The sequence below is a fragment of the Aspergillus bombycis genome (assembly GCF_001792695.1).
Source record: "Aspergillus bombycis strain NRRL26010 chromosome Unknown contig00032, whole genome shotgun sequence".
Classification (NCBI taxonomy): domain Eukaryota; kingdom Fungi; phylum Ascomycota; class Eurotiomycetes; order Eurotiales; family Aspergillaceae; genus Aspergillus; species Aspergillus bombycis.
The window spans coordinates 242465-266732 of NW_019170034.1; the positions used below are offsets into that span (position 1 = coordinate 242465).

Genomic DNA, 24268 nt, shown 5'->3' on the forward strand with positions numbered 1-24268 from the left:
TATCATCTCGCTACTTTTTTTATATGACCCGAAATTGTGAATGACTGCGCACTCACAGCAAGCCCCTCAGAACAGAGGTCTGCTCCAAGACAGCCCGCCGACTGGTGCCGCCGATAGCATCCTTCAGCTCCACTGCGCGCTCATAATCCAGACAGGCGCTCACATCGTCATCGAAGCGGGCATCAACTGTCTTCAGTTGCTCGAGGGAAAGTGTATCCATGGGCACGTTGGTGTTCTCCGCCAGGGCAACAACGCGACCAGAGATGTGGTGACCCTCACGGAAGGGGACGCCCTTGCGAACCAGGTAGTCGGCAATTTCGGTAGCGAGCATTTCCGGGGCCAAGGCAGCCGTCATCTTCTCGGGAATAACTGTAAGAGTCGAGAGCACTCCAGTTGCGATCTGGATGCTGTCGCTAACAGTCTTGATGTGGTCGAGAAGGGGTTCAATGCTCTCCTGCAAATCCTTGTTGTAGGTAGTGGGAAGACCCTTGATCGTCATCATCAGACCGGCCATTTGGCCAAAGGCTCGACCGGCCTTTCCGCGCAGAAGCTCCAGGCTGTCTGTTTTTTTGTTAGCGATCACTTTGTTTGATGAGACATGAGGAGCAAAGGGCATTGGACTCACCTGCATTCTTTTTCTGAGGCATCAAGGATGAACCGGTGGAGTAAGCATCGGACAAGCGGACAAAGCCGAATTCCAAGCTGCTATAGATGATAAGATCCTCAGCCCAGCGAGAGATCTTGAGCATAAATGAGCTACCCCACTGCATTGTCTCCATGGCGAAGTCACGATCAGCGACAGTGTTCATTGAGTTGTACAGCAGGCCTTCGAAGCCCAGCTCCTTGGCCATTGCCTCACGGTCAATGTTGAAAGGGTTGCCTGCAAGGGCACCGGTACCGAGGGGACTACGGTTGACACGCTTAGTGACTTCACGCAGGCGCTGCAGCTCGCTGGCAAAAGCCGTGGCGTGCGACAAAATCCAATGGCTCCACCGGACTGGCTGGGCCTTTTGCAAATGGGTATAACCTGGCATGAGGTAGTCGAGCTCAGCCTCTGCACGAGAAATCGAGACCTTGATGAGGTCGCACAGGATACTATCCAGCCTGCGCAGCTCATCCCGCAACCACAACCGCATGTCAGTCGCAACTTGTTCGTTGCGGGACCGACCGGTGTGCAGCTTGCCTCCAATCTCCTTGCCAATGATTTCTGATAGTCGACGCTCATTTGCAGTGTGGATATCTTCATCGTTCTCCTTGACGGCGAAGGTATTGGTGCTCCATTCCTCGGCGATCTGCTTGAAGCCACGCTCAATCTCGGAGAACTCTTGCTCCGTGAGGATACCGGTCTTCACGTTGGCTCGGGCAAAAGCAATGGAGCCGGCAATATCTTGTTTCCAAAAGATGCGGTCATAGGGAAGGGACTGGTTGTACTGAACCATGAGGGGGTCGAGGCCCTCTGAATGACACTCGGCATTAGTATCTCAAACCAGAGTACAGTGGACAGGTAAATAGGAGACCGGGTATACTCACGGGTGAATCGACCTCCCCAGAGCATATTCTCAGCGACAGCTTTAGGACCGCTCATTTTGTATCTTGGGTGATAGAAGGTTGGGGAAAATTGAAAGAAGGAAAGAAGCAATTGATGGAAACGGGACTTTATCTCGGGAGTTCCTTTAGACGATGATTCATCCAATGATTCACAGCGGGGTTGCGACATCGGGGACCTAGCCCACATCTGGTATGGTGTGTTGGCTATACCCAAAGAGGAAGGTAGCCGTCGAGTCATCCTCGTTACAGGCCCTACAAGAGACTCATGAGCAAACATTCTTGAAAAGAGCATATACTACTAGTATGTAATAGCTTTCACAGACGGTACAAAAACAGGGAGGTGGTGATATAACTACATTGGCTCACCCTTACTCTCATCTACACCTTTCAATCCAAAGAAGCGTCAATTTATCTACATCCTAATAGAGACTTGATCTCGCTAGTAGAAAATATCGCTACAATATATAGTTTCACTACATGTCGCGGCCCGATCGCAGGAGAATAGTAGCCTACCCTATCAAAAACACCACTTGGTGGTGCATCTAGCATCATAGCATGGTATATAATACCTAAGACATTATATATATAAAAATATGTTGTTCTTGCTAGTACGGATAGAATTCTACACACTAACGATACCCAATCTACATGTCGTATTCAACAACAGTCCACGTACATGTCCATCCAATTGCACCGCCCAGCTTTTCCATCACTCGACGACTAGCGATATTGCTTTTCAACACATTGGCGTGGACCCAAGCCTCGCCTTCCTCTCCGTAGTTTCGCCAGATGCCACCCTCGGTCATCCCTTGTCGCATGGCTTCCTTGGAGACATGTAAAGCGAGTCCCTGACCCCGGTACTCTGATTCAACATGCAGGGTTGCCAAGCTGCCATCAATACCCAGAAAGGCCCACGCGATGGGCATTTCTCCGAGTGGAGCCCGATTCTCTGAGCTTTCAGCTGCATCTGAGCTGTCAGACAAATGTGGCTGGAGCTGAGTCTTACGATCGGAGTAAATAGTCACTCCCGGGAGCTTGGTTAAGGTTCCACGTGAGCGTGGAACATTGGTGCGAAACCGTATCAGGTCGTACTGATGTGATTGAACCCCGATTCGGCCTTCTTTGTCGGTGAAGCGAAAGCCATCTGGAAGTGGGGCCGGAGCGCTGTCAGGGCTGCCAAAGCTGTCAGAGCTATCTATGACAAAATCTTGGCCCCCAAATAGGTACTTGACGTATGGAGGATCATCGAAGCGGTGAACCCGAAGGCCTGGGACAGGCTCCGAATGAGTATAGTCCCCCGAGGCACTTAGTAAGGAAAATAGCCCCGTATGTAGATTGCCAATTAGGAAAGCCCGAGGGGGCGGCGCAGGGATCAAACCCGAGTGTTTGGAAGCAGGATCCTGGCCCGGATTGTTGGGAATAAGGGAAGATCCGGTAGATTGGATAGATGACAAATACTCTGGTAGCAGGTAGGTCTTGACATAGGATAGTAGAGCCAATAGTTGTGCACGAGCCAGCTCCAGAGACTCGCGGGAAGCTCGCAGAATGGAGACAAATTCGCATTCAATGACAGGAGACGTCGCCTGGGCTTCGAGGCTCGAGTAGATCACGATCTGTGTTTCGCGACCAGCGAAGAGATCCACATGTGCAGCCAGCCACGGAGAGGTTGGCGCGTCTGCCCCTGAGAATGTAGTCAGAATCTTAGCAGTAGATGAAGGGTACGCTAGACCATGCTGGAGGCGCCGTAGCAACGGGATCGAATAAGGTAACTGGGCCTTCAGCAAAGGAATTAGCGTGTGCGGATCATAGTCGATGATACGAGACGCCGAGGAAAGCCTTGAGGGATCCATCAGAGGCAGGATATGAAAGCGGAGATATTATTAGCTTCAGGGAACTGTATTTCCGGAGCGAAGCGATAGGCTCCATACTTCAAACCGTCCAAGCTCATTACCGGAGTGCCCGTTGATCATTATAAACTGCATTGTAAGCGATTGCGCGAAGGAATGAGTCAATCTATTCATGTTAGTGATTTTACTTCAAATGGTATAGTCAGGAAGGGAGTATTTGTCATGGCAGCTAAGATTATCAACTTGACAGCACCCTATGCCGAAAGCGGGAAGGCGTGGCTCCGGAGCTCCCGTCATGTCGGAGAGACCGACTTGTGGCGGTGCGCACGACCTACACTGCTGTGTAGTTGATCTTCGCGTTCGTCTCTTTTCTTTAATCCTGGCTTAGTCTCGCGTTTTGTTCCCTTCTATTAATTGGACGCTAACCGAGAAATGATGGAGACCCCGTTGACACGTCAAAGGTCAACTACTACAAGAGATTGATTAATCTAAGGATTTACCATTATAAGGGCGTTGTTGGGAAGATTTCCAATGCGCTAATGCACGTCTTTTTGGCCATGTGTCCCAACCTTCCGAGGACTCATGCTGAGAACAATCTAGAAAACCATCCATACAGGTTGGTGCATATGATAGATAATTTTTTCTATATTTTAAAAATTTTTTTTGTTGAAAATTTTATCCAAACCCACCCTGGTCATTCTCATCGACGGAGTACAGAGGATCCCGAGGTTTCAGGATCCGAAGCGGCGCTAAAATGCAATCAATATATATTAAATTTGCACGCTAAAAATAAGCCCGATTTTAGACTAATATTCAACACCAAAAAAAGAAAAAGAAAAAGAAAAAGAAAAATGGAGAAAAGTGATGATATGACAAAAGAAAATAAATGAAGGAATGACAAATATCATCAGGTTCATAGCTCGTCGCTTCATCAGACCGGTTCACCATGGACTTCGCGATCCTACCATCCAATCTTCCATTGCTAGCCACTCACTCCACCGTGATTCGGCGATACGTAGTTCCTCCTCAGTAGCTTCACGAAGGGGCCGGAGAAATGGGGTTTGCTCATCGGGAAGCATGTCATATGCCGCTTTGGTCGATGTCCACCCTCCACTCTTGGCAGTAAACAAGTAGTTGATCCGCTCCTGTTTGCAAACACACCCAACTCCCGCCTGCCAATCATGGCCAAAAAATGTCTGCAAGATTGATGGAGTATCATATCCAGTCACGATGAGACGTCGGATAAATGGCCTTAACGAAGGAGCATTATAGGTTCCTTCCACCCCGGAGTCTATGTTTTGGGGTGTTGGAAACCCGTTGACTGGCGCGGTAGATCGCTGATATGGAAGCCGAATGTTGATAAAAGCGGCCAATGATTGCACCTGAGGCGAGTGTTGTCCTTGGTTGAGAAAATGTTGCATGCAGGCCCAATACCGGGGGTACCATTCATTGAGATCCACTTGAGAGAATTCCGCGTCCACAGGGGGTTCTTCCGTTGGGGTGAGCATCCTCTGATTTGGGCTCATATCGTATCCACAAGGACTTTCGGAGACGCAGACGGCAGGTGCTTGTCCATGTCCATTGCATGCGGAATCCAGATCGATAGATTCTGCCAGGGAACCAGATCTTAGAGAAAGTCCATCATGAGAGTCGCGCAAGCCATTGGGGTGTTTCTTACTAGGGGAGTGATAAGCGATAGATGCCAGGGGAGACGACTCGTGTATTTCCATACATGGAGAACTTTCCCAGCATTCTCTTCCAGAACCCTGAACGTCCATTGCTATGGTTTGCTTGGAGCATGTACGGCAAACGGCAGGAGTTTAAGGTATAAGACGGGAGAGGCCGAAGCGCAATGAAGAACAAAGTCAATGGAGTGTTGATAGTTATATTTTCAAACTGTAGTCTGGGGTATCTGGAGAAGACAGCAAGGGAGAGAGGAAATGGTAGAATTTATGTTTCTTTTACGATGGATCGTCCATGTCGGCCAAAGGGAGAAGCACGGGCACCCCGAAAGACAAATTCGGCGGATATGGAAAGGATAGAGCAAAGAACGACCCAAAATGGGTTCATCTGTGGTATGAACATGGTCGCCATAAGCTTTAGCCCTGGCAGAGTGGAGCTCATATTGAGGATCTGAGGCTATCCCCCATCGTGCTATTGGAAAAAATGGGTCAAGCCACACATAGCTCTAGCCACATATGTCAAGCCACATCAGCCCTAGTACGTGGCTGAGTCGGTCTGGACGTGGCTGTGCTCTCCTAGTCTTAACCGATGCGGAACCCCCTACCTGGCCCTAAGACGCTAAGGCCTCACTAACATACCAACCCTGGTGGTTTAGTCTCGATAGTCTTACTCCATGTAGTAAGCGGATCAATGAGAGCATTGCGGTTGGCGAGTAGTCATCGCTAGACTAATTGATTATTGAGCCCTCTGAACCCGGCGACCTGGAAACCCCGATGACACTAAGGAAAAAGATTTGGAAGAGTTTTCCAACTAGTGAGGGCTGATCCTTGTCGGCTCATCAACAATAGCTCAGCAGCCTCAGCTAGTCAGGTCCAGGACAATGGTTACTAGGGCGTCGTTACGAATGACATTGACAGTTGACAATGGGACTCCATCCATGCGAGGTACGGACCAACGCTCCTACCCAATGTGGGATCAAGCGAAACGCGGTTCCTTGAGTGTCAATGTCAATAGTGGATGCCACAGCCTGGAGCAGATGTGACAGCTCCTTTGTGGACATCCTCTGTTGTGCTGCAGCGGTCAGGAGTCGTTTGCTGTCGTGTCACCAACACATACGTACAGGCATCTCCACACACACACACACAGACACACAAAACACATGGTGTCCGGGTCGCACCCTACATTTGGGGTAGCACAGGAAGTGATAGCGCGTGTGCACTTCCTGATTATCATGTTTTGCTGAGGAAGAGCGTCTTGTACAACGTGGTGAGGGTGAACATGACCTCACCGGACGCAAGGGCGAGACTCAGAGAAGCAAAACGGAGTATGTCGGCCTGTCGATCAAGGCAGACCTCCATTTGTGTCGGGGCAAGTCTAACCCGATTAGTATACCACTACTATTGGTGACCAAGTCAAGTGACTAACGAGAATGAGCTTAGCTGTTCGAGAGGGGAATCCCGATATAGTTTAGAGCAAATTCAGGGACCGAAGTCTGTGTACCTGACGGGTGGGTCGACCGAATGCACCCGAGATTTGTGAGTGGCCGGTCACAAGCACCCCGGTTCCCTGGTAAGCACGCCCTCGTAGATACGAGGTCGGCTAAGGCCGCTACCTACTAGTAATCTAATGACCAAGTGAGTAATTGATTGCGAATGAGTAGTATCATTCCCTGTCATGATTGGCTCTCACCCCTTGAAAGTGGGTCCATCCCCTCATTTTCATTAGCTATCTCGTGAACAGCCTAATGCACTCTTCATGATGAGATCATGACTTTTAATTTTCTTGATCTAATTTCTAAATTCAAATCATTTTAGTTGATTTGACCCATCATGAACACGCGAATTCAGGATCGGAGATGGCGCTAATCAGGGAAAAAAAGAAAATTGTCAAATTGAAATTAGTAGTCTAGCCATGTCAATCGGTGGATTCGATGCCATGCACTCCAACAATCCCCACCCCTGTCAGTGTGTGGCTGACTGCCTCCACGATTGCATTGCTCGTTATAAAGACTTCAAGGCTGCTCTCTTTGTTACCCATCACACTCAACTCAAAGCTAAAACCACTCTGAAGATCCAAGATCAAGATCTATATCAAAGATAAAAAGATCACCACCATCCCTCAACAGACCATTGATCGTTCTACCCAAACTTACGACCTCTCTTCCTTCCTGAACCTTCAATCAAGATGTGCTACAAGACCAATTACGAGCCTTACGTGAGTGCAACCCTCCCCATGACCATTCACGGGAAACAATAGCTAATGAGTCTCACTACAGAGGAGTCAAAGCCTGGATATGAGGGAAGAACTTTCCTCAGAGGAACTTCTCTATCCTCTGGGAGACCTCTATCCACACGTCGTGGCCCTTCAGCTACAATCCGAGGACAATCCATGGTCCAAGAACTTCCCTGGCTACTCAGATGTCAGTTATTGGGCCGAAGTTTCTTCATCACGGCCACCTTCGGAGACTTCTTCGAAGCACACGACATGCAGGTACAGCAGCGGTGAGTCCTCTTTTGTCCTCTAAATGTTACCTGTCACTTTTGCTAATCCCGATGAACTACAGACTCCACAGCCTCCAGATTTGTCACCCGCATTCGGCGACTCCTCAACCGAGATGAGTTGCGCCGACGCTCGAGAGCTTAAACTTGTCTTGACCGAAAGATCTTTGACCTCTCATTTGTCACTTTCTTCACTGCATCGACGATCGATTCGATTTCCATTACATTACTTGCATTTCTATTTTCTATTTTCTGTTGAACCGCAGCAAGCGAATACCCTCCTGTCTAATGTTTCATTTGTGATATTGAAAGCATGCTGAAGATCGCCGAAGATCTTGAACTCTAACTCACCGACTCTCTGTTTTTGTCTCTCTCTCTCTGTGTGTCTCTTCTTCCCCCGCCTCCTCTACCCCTCCCTCTCTCTCCCCCTCTACCTCTCCCTCTTTGTTCTTTTCTTCTGGACTCACACTCATCACTCCTTGTTTGATATATAATGCTCCTTCTCTCTTTCTCTCTTTTTTTCCCTTTTTCTTTTTTCTTTCTTTCTTAGCAATTCAAATTAGCAAGGTGTTCATTGGGCAAGCATATGCAAGGGTGAAACAAGGGCATCAATTATCATCATTAATTCAATGACTTCGCAAATGGGCCATATCGGTGGCACCAACAATTCATACATCATTCAGATCACTCTGTAGCTTCCCGTCTTCCGAGATAAAGAAAGTAAGGCCAAGAGTAGATCGAAGCCACACAATGACTCGCTTTTATACAGTTGTGTACAACAGATCTTGTTAGATTCGGATGTTACTGAGGGATCTTGTCTATTTGTAATGCTGTTCGTATGAATGGTCTTGCCTTCCCGTTCAACAGGTATAATCAAGAGTGTGCATAAAAAAATGCAGTCCAGACTGAGCAATCATCGAACCCCACAGTGTGAAGCTACAATACTACTAGTTCTAGTACACCACAACATAGGGAGTGTAAATTGGTACACTAGGAGCAAAAGAACCCCAGAAAAAGCAGATTAGTAGCAATTACCAAGCCCTTTATTCAACAAGTCAGCTATCAAATAGCCATCAACAACCCAAGCACAACAAAACAGATCACTTCGAACAGCTTGCCACTGTCGGCTCCCTGTAGATCATGACACGAACTGTGGGGATCTCAAACTCCGCCAATATACGCTTAACCTCCTCTACCACCGGGCTCCAGTCTCGTCGATGTTCTCTCTCCACCGCTATCATCACCGTAGGCCGGCTATCTTGACGTGCTTCGTTATCGCTGACTCGATAGCTGCCTACGGATAGAAATCCGGCTGTATCCACGCGGTCCATGATCGCCTTTATAACGTCCGAGTGTTTGCTGAAGATCTCATCTGTCTTCTTGCAAGGAGATAGATAGGGGCGCCATGCGTCATAGATAACGGGGAAGTCGTTGTCCAATTCCGGGGACTCGGTTGCGGACGCGGGTGCTGAGGTGGAGTCTGGATTGTTTGAGGCTTGTTCCATTGTAACGAGGTTGGTGGGTGGTGCTGTGTCTCTGGTTGTCAGTTTTATAGAGCTTAAGACTTGGCATTGAATCAACAACGAAGGGAGATGATGATAATCTCTGTCTTTTAAAAAAAAAAACAAGTCTTATACACCTCTCGAGCAGGAGTGTTTACCTGTGGAGTCAGCAATTTAGCTAGAGTAGTCTGTGTCGCTTAGACGTACTTCGGAGTATATCTCAAAGACAGCAAAAGCGATATGAGCCTGACTCATAACGAGCTAGCAGCTTGGAGGGGACAAGTGCCTTATATAGACAAGGGATGGGGATTATCTCATGATTCTGTAATGGTTCTTTGTTGAGTATCGCGATAAAGAAACCCAAATGGATCTTTGATTGTGAATAAAACCAGCCTTGTCTGCTTTCAGTGAAAGACAATAATCATGATACTAGGACCTGCTTCATGGCTAGCAATGATAACTCCAATATGAGGACATTTATATCCAGTACTTGTTACAAGCGGTGAAACATCTTCAATTAACAATAACAGGCCATTACTTGGAAAACAGTACAGTTCTATGGACAAAATGGCAGCGGAACATAGAGATCCACTCAGTGAAAGATCCAGTGTCTATGGAAGAAGTCTTACAAGAATCGACAGTTAAAAAGGTGAGCGACATCACTTAGCCCCTGAAATAAGGAACAGGGTGAACATAGCAAGCCACATAAGTCTGAGTTCGACCAGCACAAACAATCAAATATAAGATTATTATACTTTCCCCATATGTCGCTCGTCAGTCAACTACTAGTATCGTTAACTACTCCATACATTGGGGGAGTATTATATAATCTATATTTAGAGAACACTAACCAGGCCGGGACTAGTAGGAAGTTTATTGACGGTGGTTTCGCTGGCCTCGAGTTCAAGGTTCTTATCCATCATGATCATGCTAACTGGTTTAAGTCATAAAGCCTCGGATACAAACATTGCCGCCTTATCACTTCAAGTCACCCCAGAAGGCACACGGATTCGATCTCGGGATATACAGGACATGGTCACTATCACTGTACAGTGAACTCCGTCTCGACCAAGGGCGATCTACACCATCAAAAAAAGCGCCCACCCCGGATCTCCGACCGCATCCCCTTGAACCCGCTACCCCGGGAGCCTAAACCAGAGAACCATGGCAAGGTATTCCAACCTCGACCACCATGATTACACCGACGACGACTCTTCGGACGACGGTCTACACTCTTTCAACGATAACAACAACAATGCCCCATCCTACCGTCTTACCAGATACACCCGCCCGTTAATCGACTACGTCCGAAACGAGTGGCAAACCAACCCCAAATATGCCTCCCTTCCCCTAACAAACACCGACACCTCCGACTGCCCTCGCTGGGTCCAGCTCCTCGGCTCCATCGTAACGGCACCCCGCTTCCGCCGGTATGTGGTTGTCTATACGACGGTTCTGGTCTCGTGCTGGGCCGTGTGGAAGTTCATCGTGTCGCCGCGGCTGGAGGAGCATGCGGCGATTCTTCGCGCGCTGGATCCGCAGGTGAAGGAGGAAGTAGGCGGGTGGTTTGGGGCGAATGCGTTACCCAGATTTGATAATATGGTTCAGTTGAGGATGTTGGAGCCGTCGCTGTTGCCTGGGGAGGTGGCATCGGAGTCCGATCCGCATGGCGGGAGGAGGTTGATTTTTATTGGTGATGTGCATGGTTGCAAGGATGAGTGTGCGTATATTTCCTATACCCGTACGCCGCAATATCACTTGCTGAGTGAGTACTGACGTTGTTTTGCCTCGGATTCTACAGTGGAAAGACTACTAGAGGAGACGTCCTTTAACTCGGACACCGACCATCTGATCTTTACCGGCGATCTGATCAACAAGGGTCCCGATAGCGTGGGCGTCGTCGACCTAGCCCGCAACTACTCAGCTTCCTGTGTCCGCGGCAATAACGAAGACAAGGTCCTCAGCCTTCGCCACAACATGATCGCCGCCAACACCATGAGCGACGAATTCCTGGACGACGCGAACATGCACAGGGGAAAGTATACAAAGGAGCGCCGCTTGGCGAGACAGCTCAGCGAAGAACAAGCCGATTGGCTCGATACTTGTCCGGTCGTTCTGAACGTGGGCCAGATCAAGGGTATGGGACAGGTTGTTGTGGCCCATGCGGGATTGGTTCCGGGGGTGGATCTTGATAAACAAGATCCGTATAGTGTCATGAATATGGTGACTGTTGATTTGGATACGCATGTGCCGAGTGCTTCGCGGAAAGGCACGAAGTGGACGAAGGTGAGTTCCCTCTGTTTCTTGCATGTATGCGATCGACGTTACGGTCCAGGGCTAATGAATATACCAGTTATTCAACAAGCATCAGTCACTTTTATCTGATAGCCTCCATGAGACATTCGAAAATCCCGAGTCGATGCTTACGACTGTCATCTACGGCCACGATTCCAGGTCGTCGCTTTCTCTCAAGACCTACACCAAGGGCATCGATACCGGCTGTTTCAAAGGCGAGAAACTGACGGCACTAGTCGTTGGCGACGGGGGAGAGCAGAAGATCGTGCAGGTGAAGTGTAACGACCATACTAAAGAGTAAGGCCTCCTCTGGGGCTTGGCTTCTAAATTTGTGTTTCCGTTCTCCGCTGGCATGGGGAAAGCGTGTGGTTTTGAATATAAAGCATGCTTGGTGTTACGGCGCTTTATGATGAATTTGGGTCACTTTTCGGGCATTGTCATGTTTTGATGGACTTAAGAATACTTGTACCACCCCCACACTAAGTATATACCGGCCCGCTATAGATAGCTCACCTTGGTGAACATCGCCAATGCGGATCATGACAGTATTATATACACTCTATATATACGAAATAATACGAAAGAGTCCTGTAAAAGATAACCCAAGGCTCCTCAGGGCTGTCCAGAACTATTCCACACCCCATCAACCTCCCAAACAACGGGCTTCGTAAAATCCTCATACCAGAGCCCACCAAGCGCATTCATCTTGACATTTCCGAACCGAAAATACTCCGGCTCATCAACCTTAAGCCGCGTCCAATTGAAGGATTCCACAGAGCCATTATCTGACTTGAAAGCCTGAAACCGCTCAACATCATTCACCAACACGCTGATCCCATCCGCATCCTCGGCGATATCCGGAAACTTGAATATGATGTTCTGAGCTGAAGGGATCAACGGAGCCGCGATTACGGGGAGGACACTTCCCAGCTCAGCGCCGTTTAGCAGAGCAGCTGCTGTCTGGAGGATGCTGTCGAAGCCCCATCTTGCGATCCCGTTGATGAACAGGCCGACTAGGAGACCTTGGTATAGGAGACTGGGTCTGGTTTGGATGGTTGTACCGGGGAGGAACAGTAGGCTGAGGATGTAGTGGTGGATTCGGAGGTTCATGTTTGGTACGATGAGAAGGGCGACAATGCCGCAGACCATGATGCCGTATATAGACAGCATTCGGGGGAGTCTGCCCTCGTTGCGAAAGGCGAAGGCTTGGGTTAACACGATGGCGATCAGGAGCGTAACGATGATGATCAGCGCGGGGATGGCGCCTGGTTGCTGTTGGATGTCGTGAGGCGTCAGACGGGAGATGGGAATCTTGTCGAATGTGTCGGTGTTGAGGGCTCCCACCCAACAGGGGCCCAGCCAGAGAACGGTCTTGTCCCAATGGGCATCCAGGTCTTTAAGCGTGTGCCGGACGCAGAAATAGTACATTGCGAATCCGACAAAGGCACAGGGGAGAAATCGGCCCAGTGCAGTGGATACCACCTCGTAGAAATCTGGGGAGTACGGTGGATCAGACGAAAGAGCTACTTGGAAGTAGACGATGAGGTATATAGAAGCGTAGAACGCTGCAGGCGACGTGGTGAATAGTGATAGTATAGCAGATACTACCAGGGAGAAGGTGAACAGTGGCCATCGGAGATCTTGGCAGCTAACGTTGCCCTCGTCGGAAGTCTCGCCGCTACCAAAGGTGAAAGAGAGTGGGAAGTTAGACGGGAAACCTATGCTTGCGATTCCATTCTTCTCGATGGATACAAAGCCGGCGTACTCGCCCGTCCGACGGAGAACGCCGCAACCACCCTTCTGGTCGCTGATGAGTCCAGCGTGCAGGGCTGCAGGGCAAATCGCAGAGTCTCCACGATATATACCAAAGTTGTTACTTTCAGAGCTCTCCGTACCACCTCCGATAACGAGGCTCTTGTAATTGATTTCTTCCGGGCCTACATAGTATGGTTCAAGCACGATCGTGGAGGCACAGCCTGCAGGGCAGCGGAATGCAAACCCTCCTTTATCAAAGGGACGACAGTCATCGCCATTGATTCCACAATTAGTAGCGTTCGACCTGCCATGATGAGTAGATGAGTACACAGAATAAGGCCCAGACCAGGAAAAAATCAGTCGACGTTACCATACCACAGTCCGCCATAACATGGGAGTTTTACAGGTTTTCCATAGCCCGGAATCTCCTGGGCCGAAATGGAATAATGCAAAGTTTCTATAAACACAGCGCCCCAAACACCCAGGCAAAGTAAAAGGAGCCAGACCTTAGCGCTCTTGCTAGGAAAGTAGCGCTCCACGAGCCGACCAGGAGCGGTTTGCCATTGGCGCAGCAAGGGTTAATTAGATACCTGCGCGGCGGTGATGGTCCTTTAATCCAAGCGTAGATCTTAGAGAGAGAGCACGAGGATCGACCCGATTCTTGGTCAGGGCGCAAACGTGGACTTGAGGTTGGCAGTAGCGGTTCGTCGGTGCCCTGAAAATGGTCGTCGGCGTGTACAGAGTCAGTACTTGGCCGTGTGACGATCACAAATGGGCTGTTCCCTGCCGGATCCTCGTGGGCCAGAATATGCATCGGATACTCCTCCGAGACCGGGAAGCGCTTTTCAGGGGAAGAAGACCTGGACCTGGATCCCCCTCTGGGTGTTTGGTCCGAATGCATTTTTGGCAACATAAGCCATGGATGAGTGGGAAGGTGAACCGCGGGAAAGAGAGACTTCTGAAGGAATACCAATTCGGCCCCTTTAAATGAACTTAGTCATCGAATCACTTAACGTGGCTTCAACTCCTTCACGAGTTGGACTTTAGTATAGAATTCGTCCTGGGGACTTTTTGATAAATGTCTCAATCGTCAAGGGGAAGGCGGCAGCTAATTGGTTTTTTAGGTTTAAATTTAGCCCGCGATCCATCCTTAGTACCAGCTAAAGTCGCGCTCTCCAGAAGGCAAACCGCGACCAAAACATCTTAGACACCTGACGAACGAGGCATGCATATACAACACACATTAAGATAAACAGCCAAAGTAGACTTGCATTGCCAACTAAAGATTAAGAATCATGTTCTAAACGTAACGAGCGATAATATTTGCCACCAACATGCCACATGAGCTCATCAACACACCGACGGGGTATCTGTATTAGCATTAATTGTATTTAAAGAGAATCATTAGGTCGTTTTCCGTGTCAATGGTCATGTATCTCGCTGATGGCGAGCCATGAACCTCAAGCGGAACTTAACGCGACTATCACATGTGGCGGCGCTGTATTGCACCAATGCTGAATCACGATGTGAAGTATCGTGTCAGGATCGGGGTATAAAGAGTGTCGTGTGGGTTGATAGATGTCTCTCTTGGAATCACCGGTTTGGTTCTCGCTGATAGCCGGCCATACCCAGGACTGGTCGGGCAGCTGAGAAAACCAAACAATATCGTAAAGTATAGCTTTCCATGCTTAGACAGCGGACCGCTTAAAGAAGCCACGGCGGTTGCTCCTGATTAAAGATAAGTTTCATGTATGTGGCTAGTAACCATGATCGAAAACTTACACGCCGTCACTTGTAGTACCACGGACCCGGAAGGTGAACCAGATACCCTACGAACAGACCCAGTCAGTATACGAGGCTACCGCCATAGAGGCAGAAGTGAGTACTAACCACGATCGCCGAAACAAGCCAGACGCAGGCCGAGATGAAGCTGAATGCCTCTGCAGCTTTCCACCGACCACACACGTCGTTATGAACAATACCGCCCCATGCCCAGATACTTCCGCAGCTAAATTTGTGGATAGCATCGACGAGGATACCGAAGGCAGCGAACCAAGCCAGAGAGATAATGACATCAACTGTTCCAATATGTCAGCTATTGATCTCAATTTCGCTACGGCATAACACGGCGGAGACGTACAGGGCCACGAAAAGAAGCCGAACGAGAAAGGTATCAACCATATCAGGCCCAGTAGAATGGATAGACCGGCGACCACTTCTGTATAGATCCATCGTGCTTGAGGCCAAGCCTCAAGGTCATCCAATGAACCAAGGTAGTAACCGATTATACCGGCGACGATCTAGATTAGATCCTGTTAGTTTTGATTTCTTTTGTCTTTTCCCTCATATTCGCTTCTCCCGTCGATGTGTGTGGGGAACGTACCGCAGCGCAGATGATTTCCACCACGCGGAGAACAATTGACACGAGACGTGAGACGACAGGCATGATGAGAGTGTAATGTTTTGAGTGTCAAGTAGCGGTGTAGATGATGAGGTCAGGGATGCAGGTACAAAATGATGGTGTCTAAGACAGACGTAAGCGGAGTATAGGTCCGATAGGTATCACACTGTTACTCGATAGTCTGCGAGGAAGAGGGTATAAATATGAGAGATCGGCTGCAAGAAGTGAGCAGGGTGGAGGAAGTAACCGGTTTAAATACAAGCTTCTCACCAGACCAGGAAGATCTGCAGCAACTTTTTTTTTCATCTCTTTTTTCTTGGTCCTTGCTCTAACGAATTAATGAAGCTAATTTCTTTTGATCGTCACTCCCAGCGACATGACATAGTTTCTTTTCGATGATTGGCTAATGGGAAGGGCTGCCCAACATCTAGTACTACTGTGTACTACTAGTAGTCTAGGCGTATCTTGCAACCGTCCACTTGTTCTGCTGAGCGGTGGACAACGATACATTTGACTATAGTTGAGGTTGTACAGTATACTCTGACATCACGGTTTACAGGTCCCAAACGTGGCGCAATATACCACCTCTATTGGGGTAATAATTACCGTTCTTTCCTTCCACTTTTTTCAATTTCCGTAACTACCCTCAAAACGCAAGGGAACAACTTCGGAAATCCCGGAAAATCATTACCTTCAACAAATTAGTTGTTAGTAAATCAACAGGGCTAATTGCAAGCTAAGGCTGAAAGGGTACTCCACCATGTCCATCACCAAGCAGAAAACAGCATGTAAACCATACCGCAGCTATCCACTTTACCCACTATCTATCGCACTCTATATCTAGTCTATGCCTGGAAGGGTTCAATAGCTCCATATCCTTACCATGGAAAGAAATTTACATAGAATCTCAAGTTTTGCAACATGGTGTTTTCTCGGGATCCTCCTTCTTATTTTTCTTCCTTCCCTCTTTTATCTTTTCCTGCGTTCAATACTACCAGATGTACGGGACGAACAGACTAAAGGAAGCCTGAAGATTGTGGCTGATGTGACGTCATGCACAGTAATGGTAGCCTGAAGATCATCTGACCGCCACATTGTCGTCGGCCCTACGGATCAGTTCCTTTTTTCTTCTTCTTTCCTCTGTTTTCCGGTTTCCACTTTAATTACTTGAGTGATAGCCTGCCAAGGTTCTAGTTCTCTCAACTTATTTTGTTCCCAGAATTTCAGAGGAATAATAGCGTGTGGTATGATGCAATTACATTGATTATTCCATGTCAATAGTAGTACAGTCTGATGCCCGCATCAACACATAACGAGTATAGAACACAGCGAGTATAGAACACAGTAGTAGAGCAAACTGACTGACATCAAAGAGAGGCAATCAGATATTCTTTCTCCCTTCCAAATGCCATTCCATCACTGTCCGGAATACTCCCTTAGCCCCACTCTCAACCACATCTCCGTGGCAGGGAATCAGCCGATTAAAATCCCACTTATCAATGCGCCGTACTGATTCATTAAACGCCTTCCGGTCGCCACTCGATAGTATATACCACACAAACCTCTTCTGCCATGTTGCAGGCGCATTAGTCGACAGCAACGGGCTGATAATCTTGGTAAGGAGCCCCGAAGTGGCGCTTTCACCTGTCTTCGAATACTGCTCCCTTGCGGGTAGATTAAATAAGAGATCCGCCTCGATGAGCGTGCGCGATCGCTTATGCAGAAACACGAGCTCCCGTGACGGATGTCCGTACACGTATTCGGTCTCAAACTCTGAGTCAAACTCTTCGGAGATTTTCTGCTGGCCATGGTTCTCCTTGCGGAACACGTGTTGGAACGGCGCATCCTTGTATTCAGGATTGGATTGCCGCTTCTCGTAGAGGCCTTCGGGCGCGATTATTTCGGCGTCTGGGTACGCCTCTTTCCACGATGTGATATTGATATGGTGCTCGAGGTCCGGTGCTGCGATGTACTTGAGATGACCGCCTAGACTTGAGACGGCTTCACGGACCTCCGGCGTAAGGGAAACAGGGGAGAACACAGCGATAGCGCCGGATGCCAACTTGACTGTAGGAGGTGTTAGATATTCTTTGCGCAATCTTTGCCGGTTAAGAATCGATTCTTGGCTATGGATACGTACCTAGAGTTCCTCGTCCGCCGAACTTTAAATGTCCAAATCTCGCGAATGGCAAACTCATGGTTATCACGTCCGAAGTCACATTGCGGATTACCATCACCTCGGATGGGTTCTTGGGAAATAGTTGGGGAGCCATGACTGAGGATATACGTTTTCAGGCGACAATGATCAGGAGGTGATTGTCGCGATGGGGAGTTGAGAGACTTATCGAGACTGTGGCCACTACCGGCAAGCAAGATGTTCGTGGGCTCACATGCTCTGAGATGTTCGTTCAGTAATCAATTAATTAATTAAGCACAGGAATCTGGACTTGTGGCTGAAACAGCTTGACAACTGATTGTGACGTCAACATAGCGCGGGGCCCGGCAGGAGGTAGGTTGGTAGCCTAAGGCCATGCAGAAAAGATTCAACTTGCTCCTCCAATCATAGATTTTGGTACCTGGAAAATCTCGACCCAGATTTTGAGCTTACTGAAGAGACAACTTGAAGTTACATACTGCGATACAGATTTGGTCTACACCGCACATGGCCATTAAGTGTTGTCCGGGCATTGCTGGCCGGGCCTGCGGTCTAGAACACTGTGTATCTCTAAGCTAACAGACTGAAGTCTATTTTGCTTTGCTAACCTTACCAACTACTAGTAGTTGTTAACTATTTTTTTTTTTTCTAATTATGAACCATTATGTAATTCCAAGTGTAAATTGTTAACTAATTGGAAACACGTGCACTCAGGCGCATATCTATTTTACGAACCATGCACGAGTCATAAAGACCATTACGGAATAATAGGTTTCATTTGCAATGTCCAAAACAATATGGGTATCATCAGTATCCACGATTAAACAACAGAGGGAAAGATAAGAGATAACAAGAACTAAGGTGTCCGGCTCCAGAGACTGTCGTCAGCAGATTCCTAGCCATACCAGCCGCGCCCAGTGTTCTCATGTTGCTCTTCTTCGCGGTGAGGAATGATGGATTCCTTGATATCGTACACCTCGATTAGGTCCCGCCAGGTTTCAAAATCAAGGCTGAATATAGCCTGGTGTTTCTGAACCCCTTTTCTCTGGGCTTCGCTCGGGGCATACGGCTTTGCAGCATCTGTAACGACCGATGTTAGGTAAAGAAGTCTGACAGAAATCCAGAAGGAGACCTACGTAGAGTTGGCAGTTGCCGACTGTCTACCTGAATACCAACAGTGCCATCTCGAACCAAGAAGCTGACGTAGAACAGATTTTCCACGCTTTGTCCAAACGACCTCGGATTGATGCAGAAATGAAACAGGGGAACACCGCCATCATCTGCAACATGGTGTTGAGCCATTACTTCTTGCACCATCTCGTCTGTGGGCTCTTCCTCCAGTTGCGATAGTAGTCTCTCTACCATGTCCTGGCCAGCATTCTGCGTTTTTGCAAGCAGTTTGTTGATACTGGTACACATGGTGGTAAGGTTAGACGCTTCTTGTCGATCAAGGTCTTCTTCCCGAAGTTCCTGTGGTCGCACTGCTTGTGACGGATCGATACGCTCTCTAGCCCTTCGCTGTGTGAGTTGCCGTGTACGCTTCTGTACCGACAACGGTCCTAGCAAGAACCCCGAGATGGACGGCCGTGCATTATGGCGGAAGCAAGCAGACCGCCCAAGCCAGCCCCAGTTCATTGCATCTCCTTGATCCTCATCGCTATCATTGGGGTCCGCTTGGCTTCGGCCTGAGGCTTGGCCACGACGACGCTGTGTACTCGACATCATAGCTTGGGAATCTTCCGGAGCCCTGCGCATAAAGGATATACACTTAGAGACAAACTCGTCCACATCTATACCTGCAGATGCATCTCCCAAGACTAAATGTGCGGTCTTCTTGTATGAGAGGTCGGCGGCGCTGACCAAGAGACGTGAGTCGATCGTAGCGTCCGAGGTCTGCTTAACTTCTTGAAAGTATTCGTTGGCTTTTTGGATGGTGTCCCGAATGCCATGATTGCCAGGTTGCATATACTCGCTCCTAGAATCTACATCCTCGTCAAGAAGTTGAAATTAAAGTCCTGTACGGTGAGACCCTACCATGTAGCTCCCGCGTCAAGTCCCTGAGTCCCTTCCTGACTCGCCTTCGTTCCTTTTCATCCTGGTCTGGGTCGTAGAATTGTTTAACACGATCCTGTTGCGATGGGGTTATCTGCGACTGAGTGCCGCTCTGAATATTGGACGCTCTATTTGATAATCGCTGGCGCTTTGCATTGGCGCCGGAGGCCATGGTCTGAGCTTGGCTTCTTTTTTCAACACGTGCAGAACTTTGGCGGTTTTCTTTATCGGATGAAGGCTCTGGCGATGAAGATTGACTTGGAAGCCTGCGGCTGTGTGAAATGCGTGCCATGCTTAGTGGCGGGACTGCGACGAAAGTACGCCAAACACAACACGCGACAGGGGTTGGGCCGAAACAATGACAGGCCGGTGAGACAAAGATATAATTCACCAGGAATTATTAGGGAGCTAATGTCACCCGGGTAAGAGGGGTATGGGCAATTGGACCGCTAATAGTGGCCTCACCAGCAATCTCATCATACGTCAAGCGTTATTACTTTTGAACGGTGCTGCGCGCCAAACGCGTTGTGAACGGAGATCACGTGGGATCAGCTGACCCCGCGTCATCCGATAAGTGCTCTTGACTCTTGGCCAATCAATAGGCCGCATTGCCATCTCCCCGGACGGAGCTCTTGCTGCCCTTCTTTCACAGAGATAGATGTAATGAACGACTCCAAGCGTCAATGAGGCCGGATTCGGAATCTCCGAATCAAGATGGAGGCCTTCACATTTGCTGTCTCCACCCAGGTGGACTTTCCGATTCAAATCAAAATGTAAGTGAAGCCGCAAACCTCAACCAGGACCTTGGGGTTGCTTTGTAATGGCAGAGGTTGGGCTCTGAGTCAACTAATTACTCGGCAGTGGCTCTTTGGAAGGGAAGCAAAAAGAGGTCCCCTTTTCTACACTCCTCAAGCGACCGGAATTGCGACACCTCGGTTCCGTGCAGAACCCCACCTCCGATCTGTTCGTCACAGTACAACTATGGTCAGACTCGAAACCACTGGGGGTGCCTTTGCAAACCTCATATAGGACCTTCAAATCAGTCCGCGCTTGGAATGAATGGCTACAGATGCCTATGTCCCTCAAGGATGCCCCGTATAAGTGCCAGCTTGCGATAACCATTTGGGATTTGTCTCCATTTGGAGGCGAGGGTGCGCAAGGCCATTACATCCCATTCGGCGGGACAACAATATCCCTGTTTGATGAAGAAGGTAAATTGAAGATGGGGAGGCAGAAGTGCAAAGTATATCGCCACAAAGCTGCCGATGGTTTCTCTTCCACAACTACCCCTTCTGTCCCATCAACGAAGCGGCGGAAGGCCAATGCTCCTGATCCGTTGGGCCCTTCTCCCGAGGAGATAGAGCTGGAACGAGTAGAGGTTCTGATCAAGAAGCACGAAATGGGGGAGATACCACGCATCGATTGGATGGACCAGATGGTCTTTCGTCAGCTAGAGAAGTTGAAACTTAATGCCGAAGAATCCGCAAGGAAGCGGGCCACCCTTTTAAAGTCGGCGAAGCATAAATCCCGGGGAAACCATGGAGCCGATGGAGATGATTCGGATGAGGGGGATCTTGACGACGAGATCTTCACTTTGTATGTCGAATTTCCACGCTTTGACCACCCCGTCGTCTGGTCTGACCACGAGTATCCTCCGCCCCCGGTCTCGTCATACCCTCACAATGCACCTGCCAATCCTAGCTCTGCGTTGAAACCTGCTCCGGAGGTTCGTTTTGGCCCCGGAATCGAAGGTGCTGATGGAGAGGGTGTGATCAGAATATATGACCCTGAAGTTGGGCAGACAGGCAATCCATGTGAAGACAAACACAGAAGACTCATTCGTAGTCACCGTACCGGCATCATGGACCGAGACCTGAAACCAAATCCAAAGATCCGAGATGAACTAAATGCCATTCTGTCGTACGAGCCAACGCAAGATCTCACTGCCGAGGAAAAGGACCTTGTTTGGCGCTTCAGGTACTATCTAACTCGTGAGAAACGAGCGTTGACCAAGTTTGTTAAGTCGATTAATTGGCGCGATGCCGGTGAATCACATCAAGCGGTGGAAATTCTTCCTAAGTGGACCGAAATCGATGTCGATGATGCTCTGGAGCTCCTTGGGCCAACGTTTGATAACCCAGCAGTCCGTTCTTATGCAGTTGAAAGGCTTCGGAAGGCCGATGATGAAGAGCTTCTCCTTTACCTCCTTCAGCTGGTACAGGCGCTAAAGTACGAGGACAATTCCAACAATGACATAGAGGATGCTGCCCATGATTCGTCACTGGCTAATTTCCTGATCACTCGTGCTGCAAATAATTTTAAGCTCGGAAGTTATTTCCATTGGTATCTAATGGTTGAATGCGATGACACCAGCCCCGGGACCCTATCCACGCAGCGCAGACTCTTCGCTCGGGTAGAATACTATTTCATGGCTGATTTGGAACAAGTGCATCCTGGGCATCGGAAGACGCTGTTACGCCAGGGTGAGCTGGTTGCTGTGCTCTCCAAAATCGCCAAGGACCTCAGGTTTTCGCGAGATAACCGGCCACTGAAGATTGAGAAACTCAAAAAGTACCTGAAAGACCCTAAAAATGAGCTTGTGCACATTGAGCCTCCATTACCGCTGCCCTTAGATCCAGAAATATCAGTCACAGGCTGTTTTCCGGACGAGACCAATGTCTTTAAATCTACCCTGTCTCCTCTCCTCATCACCTTCAAGACATCGGAAGGGCAGAAGTATCCAATCCTGTTCAAAGTCGGCGATGATCTTCGCCAGGACCAGCTCGTAATACAGATAATCATTCTAATGGACCGTCTCCTGCAAAAGGAGAATTTGGATCTTAAACTGACACCCTATCGAATCCTTGCCACCAATGCTACGGCAGGCGCCGTGCAGTTCATCCCATCAGCATCCTTGTCTGCAATCTCAGCCAAGCACAGGTCAGTCCTTGCATATCTCCAAGAAAACAACCCTGATGAGAACGAACCACTTGGTGTCCGAAAGGAGACCATGGATACCTACATAAAATCCTGTGCCGGATACTGCGTGATTACATACCTCCTTGGAGTCGGCGACAGACATCTTGAGAATCTTCTCCTCGCCCCAGATGGCCATTTCTTCCATGCCGACTTCGGTTTCATCCTAGGTCGAGACCCCAAACCATTCGCTCCAATGATGAAGCTATGCAAAGAAATGGTCGAAGGAATGGGCGGCACCACGTCTCCTCATTACCTCCAATTCAAGCAATACTGCTTCACCGCGTACACCACGCTGCGCAAGTCGGCAAACCTTATCCTCAACCTGTTCAGTCTAATGGTCGACGCCAATATCCCCGATATCCGCGTTGAGCCGGATAAGGCGGTACTCAAGGTCAAAGAGAGGTTTCATCTGGAGATGACGGAAGAGGAAGCTATTCGTCATTTTGAGCAACTCATCGGTGACAGCGTGAATGCTATATTCGGTGTGGTTATTGACCGTCTTCATGAGTTTGTTCAGGGTTGGAGAGCATGATGTATTATTGATAACTGGCGAGCGCTCGCTGGAGATTCTATTTACTGCTTTATTCGACTTTGGGCTATTGACACAGGCATTGGCACTATTCATTGTGTGTATTGGGTATTATTAGGAGTCAGGAAATGGGATCGGCGCAGGTCTTGTCTATAGGAGATACCCTAGTCGACTTGGGATAATATTCTTTGTCAACATAACTATTTATAGATCTATTATAGAAAGTTCAAATGACTGAACCCTGTCCGTCTCTATCATTAATCATTCAATGTTCAGCCAAACGACATCATCAACAACCCTTGATCGACCGACCTAATTCCTCGTCTTGTCGCGTTCGATACTCCAGCTCCACCCACTCCTGCCCAGAGTCACTCCTATCCGCAATATCAACTACACCAGGATGAGATGCGGATCTAGATACCACAGCTGGCGTCCCGGAATGCGAACCAGGTGGCATACTTCCGAACTCACCTACCTGCGAGGAAAAGATACCACCTGCTTCGGTGCCCTGGCCGGCACGACCGGTGATATCATCGCCGCTAAGCTCATCCTTCTTTGCTTCCGCATCCTCATCATCCTCAGGAGTACCTTCTCGGCAGGCCCATGCATCGACGAAGCGGAGGACCTCGCGCGGCCACCAGTTTTTCAGTACTAGTAGGCGAAAAGGAACAAGAGCAACGATTATAACGGGAAAGGCAGGAGCACCTCGTGTCAGGGTGACGATGAAGATAGCCACTGTGATGACGATCTGCAGGATAGTGTATAGGTGAATGGGGATGTAGGAGGGACGTGGTGGGGTGCTGTTGTCATTAAGATCGGCATCGCCAGGTTTCTTCGCAAGAGAAGATGGTAAAGACGGGAGTTCAGAGGGCGGAGTAAGCAGGTAAAAGGTTCGGTATAGTATAGGACTGTGATTAGATGAGCTATATCTCCTCTGACAATAAATTTGGAGAGTATGCACTTACTTGACCGACAAGCTCTGCTCACCCATAAACATGAACAGACCGGCAAGAACACTCGTGGG

At 48.8% G+C, this 24268-nt stretch overlaps 12 protein-coding genes across 12 annotated transcripts; 3 read left to right on the top strand and 9 right to left on the bottom strand.

Moving 5' to 3' along the window:
• Positions 1–52: 52 nt before the first annotated feature.
• Positions 53–1717, bottom strand: ABOM_004819 (argininosuccinate lyase ARG4; the record flags this gene model as incomplete). Its single annotated transcript, XM_022531948.1, has 3 exons — positions 53–561; positions 626–1456; positions 1531–1717. The coding sequence occupies 3 exons, from the start codon at positions 1715–1717 to the stop codon at positions 53–55; spliced, it is 1527 nt and encodes a 508-aa protein (XP_022390142.1).
• A 475-nt stretch (positions 1718–2192) lies between these two features.
• On the bottom strand, positions 2193–3398 carry ABOM_004820 (GNAT family N-acetyltransferase; the record flags this gene model as incomplete). Its single annotated transcript, XM_022531949.1, has 1 exon — positions 2193–3398. One exon carries the CDS (start codon positions 3396–3398, stop codon positions 2193–2195), a length of 1206 nt encoding a protein of 401 aa, XP_022390105.1.
• Positions 3399–4336: 938 nt separating this feature from the next.
• Positions 4337–5173, bottom strand: ABOM_004821 (uncharacterized protein; the record flags this gene model as incomplete). The annotated part of the gene is made up of 1 exon (XM_022531950.1): positions 4337–5173. The coding sequence occupies one exon, from the start codon at positions 5171–5173 to the stop codon at positions 4337–4339; it is 837 nt and encodes a 278-aa protein (XP_022390104.1).
• Positions 5174–7262: 2089 nt separating this feature from the next.
• ABOM_004822 (uncharacterized protein) lies at positions 7263–7721 on the top strand (the record flags this gene model as incomplete). Its single annotated transcript, XM_022531951.1, has 3 exons — positions 7263–7292; positions 7354–7579; positions 7642–7721. 3 exons carry the CDS (start codon positions 7263–7265, stop codon positions 7719–7721), a joined length of 336 nt encoding a protein of 111 aa, XP_022390107.1.
• Positions 7722–8676: 955 nt separating this feature from the next.
• Positions 8677–9081, bottom strand: ABOM_004823 (uncharacterized protein; the record flags this gene model as incomplete). Its single annotated transcript, XM_022531952.1, has 1 exon — positions 8677–9081. One exon carries the CDS (start codon positions 9079–9081, stop codon positions 8677–8679), a length of 405 nt encoding a protein of 134 aa, XP_022390106.1.
• Positions 9082–10242: 1161 nt separating this feature from the next.
• ABOM_004824 (putative serine/threonine-protein phosphatase) lies at positions 10243–11674 on the top strand (the record flags this gene model as incomplete). The annotated part of the gene is made up of 3 exons (XM_022531953.1): positions 10243–10798; positions 10880–11364; positions 11432–11674. The coding sequence occupies 3 exons, from the start codon at positions 10243–10245 to the stop codon at positions 11672–11674; spliced, it is 1284 nt and encodes a 427-aa protein (XP_022390101.1).
• Positions 11675–11985: 311 nt separating this feature from the next.
• Positions 11986–14029, bottom strand: ABOM_004825 (LCCL domain protein; the record flags this gene model as incomplete). Its single annotated transcript, XM_022531954.1, has 2 exons — positions 11986–13432; positions 13635–14029. 2 exons carry the CDS (start codon positions 14027–14029, stop codon positions 11986–11988), a joined length of 1842 nt encoding a protein of 613 aa, XP_022390100.1.
• A 787-nt stretch (positions 14030–14816) lies between these two features.
• On the bottom strand, positions 14817–15574 carry ABOM_004826 (MARVEL domain-containing protein; the record flags this gene model as incomplete). The annotated part of the gene is made up of 5 exons (XM_022531955.1): positions 14817–14856; positions 14911–14957; positions 15019–15206; positions 15269–15428; positions 15512–15574. The coding sequence occupies 5 exons, from the start codon at positions 15572–15574 to the stop codon at positions 14817–14819; spliced, it is 498 nt and encodes a 165-aa protein (XP_022390103.1).
• A 1336-nt stretch (positions 15575–16910) lies between these two features.
• On the bottom strand, positions 16911–17802 carry ABOM_004827 (uncharacterized protein; the record flags this gene model as incomplete). The annotated part of the gene is made up of 2 exons (XM_022531956.1): positions 16911–17596; positions 17670–17802. The coding sequence occupies 2 exons, from the start codon at positions 17800–17802 to the stop codon at positions 16911–16913; spliced, it is 819 nt and encodes a 272-aa protein (XP_022390102.1).
• A 777-nt stretch (positions 17803–18579) lies between these two features.
• On the bottom strand, positions 18580–19908 carry ABOM_004828 (non-structural maintenance of chromosomes element 4 family protein; the record flags this gene model as incomplete). The annotated part of the gene is made up of 3 exons (XM_022531957.1): positions 18580–18764; positions 18821–19666; positions 19719–19908. 3 exons carry the CDS (start codon positions 19906–19908, stop codon positions 18580–18582), a joined length of 1221 nt encoding a protein of 406 aa, XP_022390099.1.
• A 542-nt stretch (positions 19909–20450) lies between these two features.
• ABOM_004829 (phosphatidylinositol 3-kinase VPS34) lies at positions 20451–23247 on the top strand (the record flags this gene model as incomplete). The annotated part of the gene is made up of 2 exons (XM_022531958.1): positions 20451–20509; positions 20598–23247. 2 exons carry the CDS (start codon positions 20451–20453, stop codon positions 23245–23247), a joined length of 2709 nt encoding a protein of 902 aa, XP_022390098.1.
• Positions 23248–23533: 286 nt separating this feature from the next.
• Positions 23534–24241, bottom strand: ABOM_004830 (HCO3- transporter family protein; the record flags this gene model as incomplete). Its single annotated transcript, XM_022531959.1, has 2 exons — positions 23534–24152; positions 24210–24241. The coding sequence occupies 2 exons, from the start codon at positions 24239–24241 to the stop codon at positions 23534–23536; spliced, it is 651 nt and encodes a 216-aa protein (XP_022390153.1).
• Between the last annotated feature and the right edge of the window lie 27 nt (positions 24242–24268).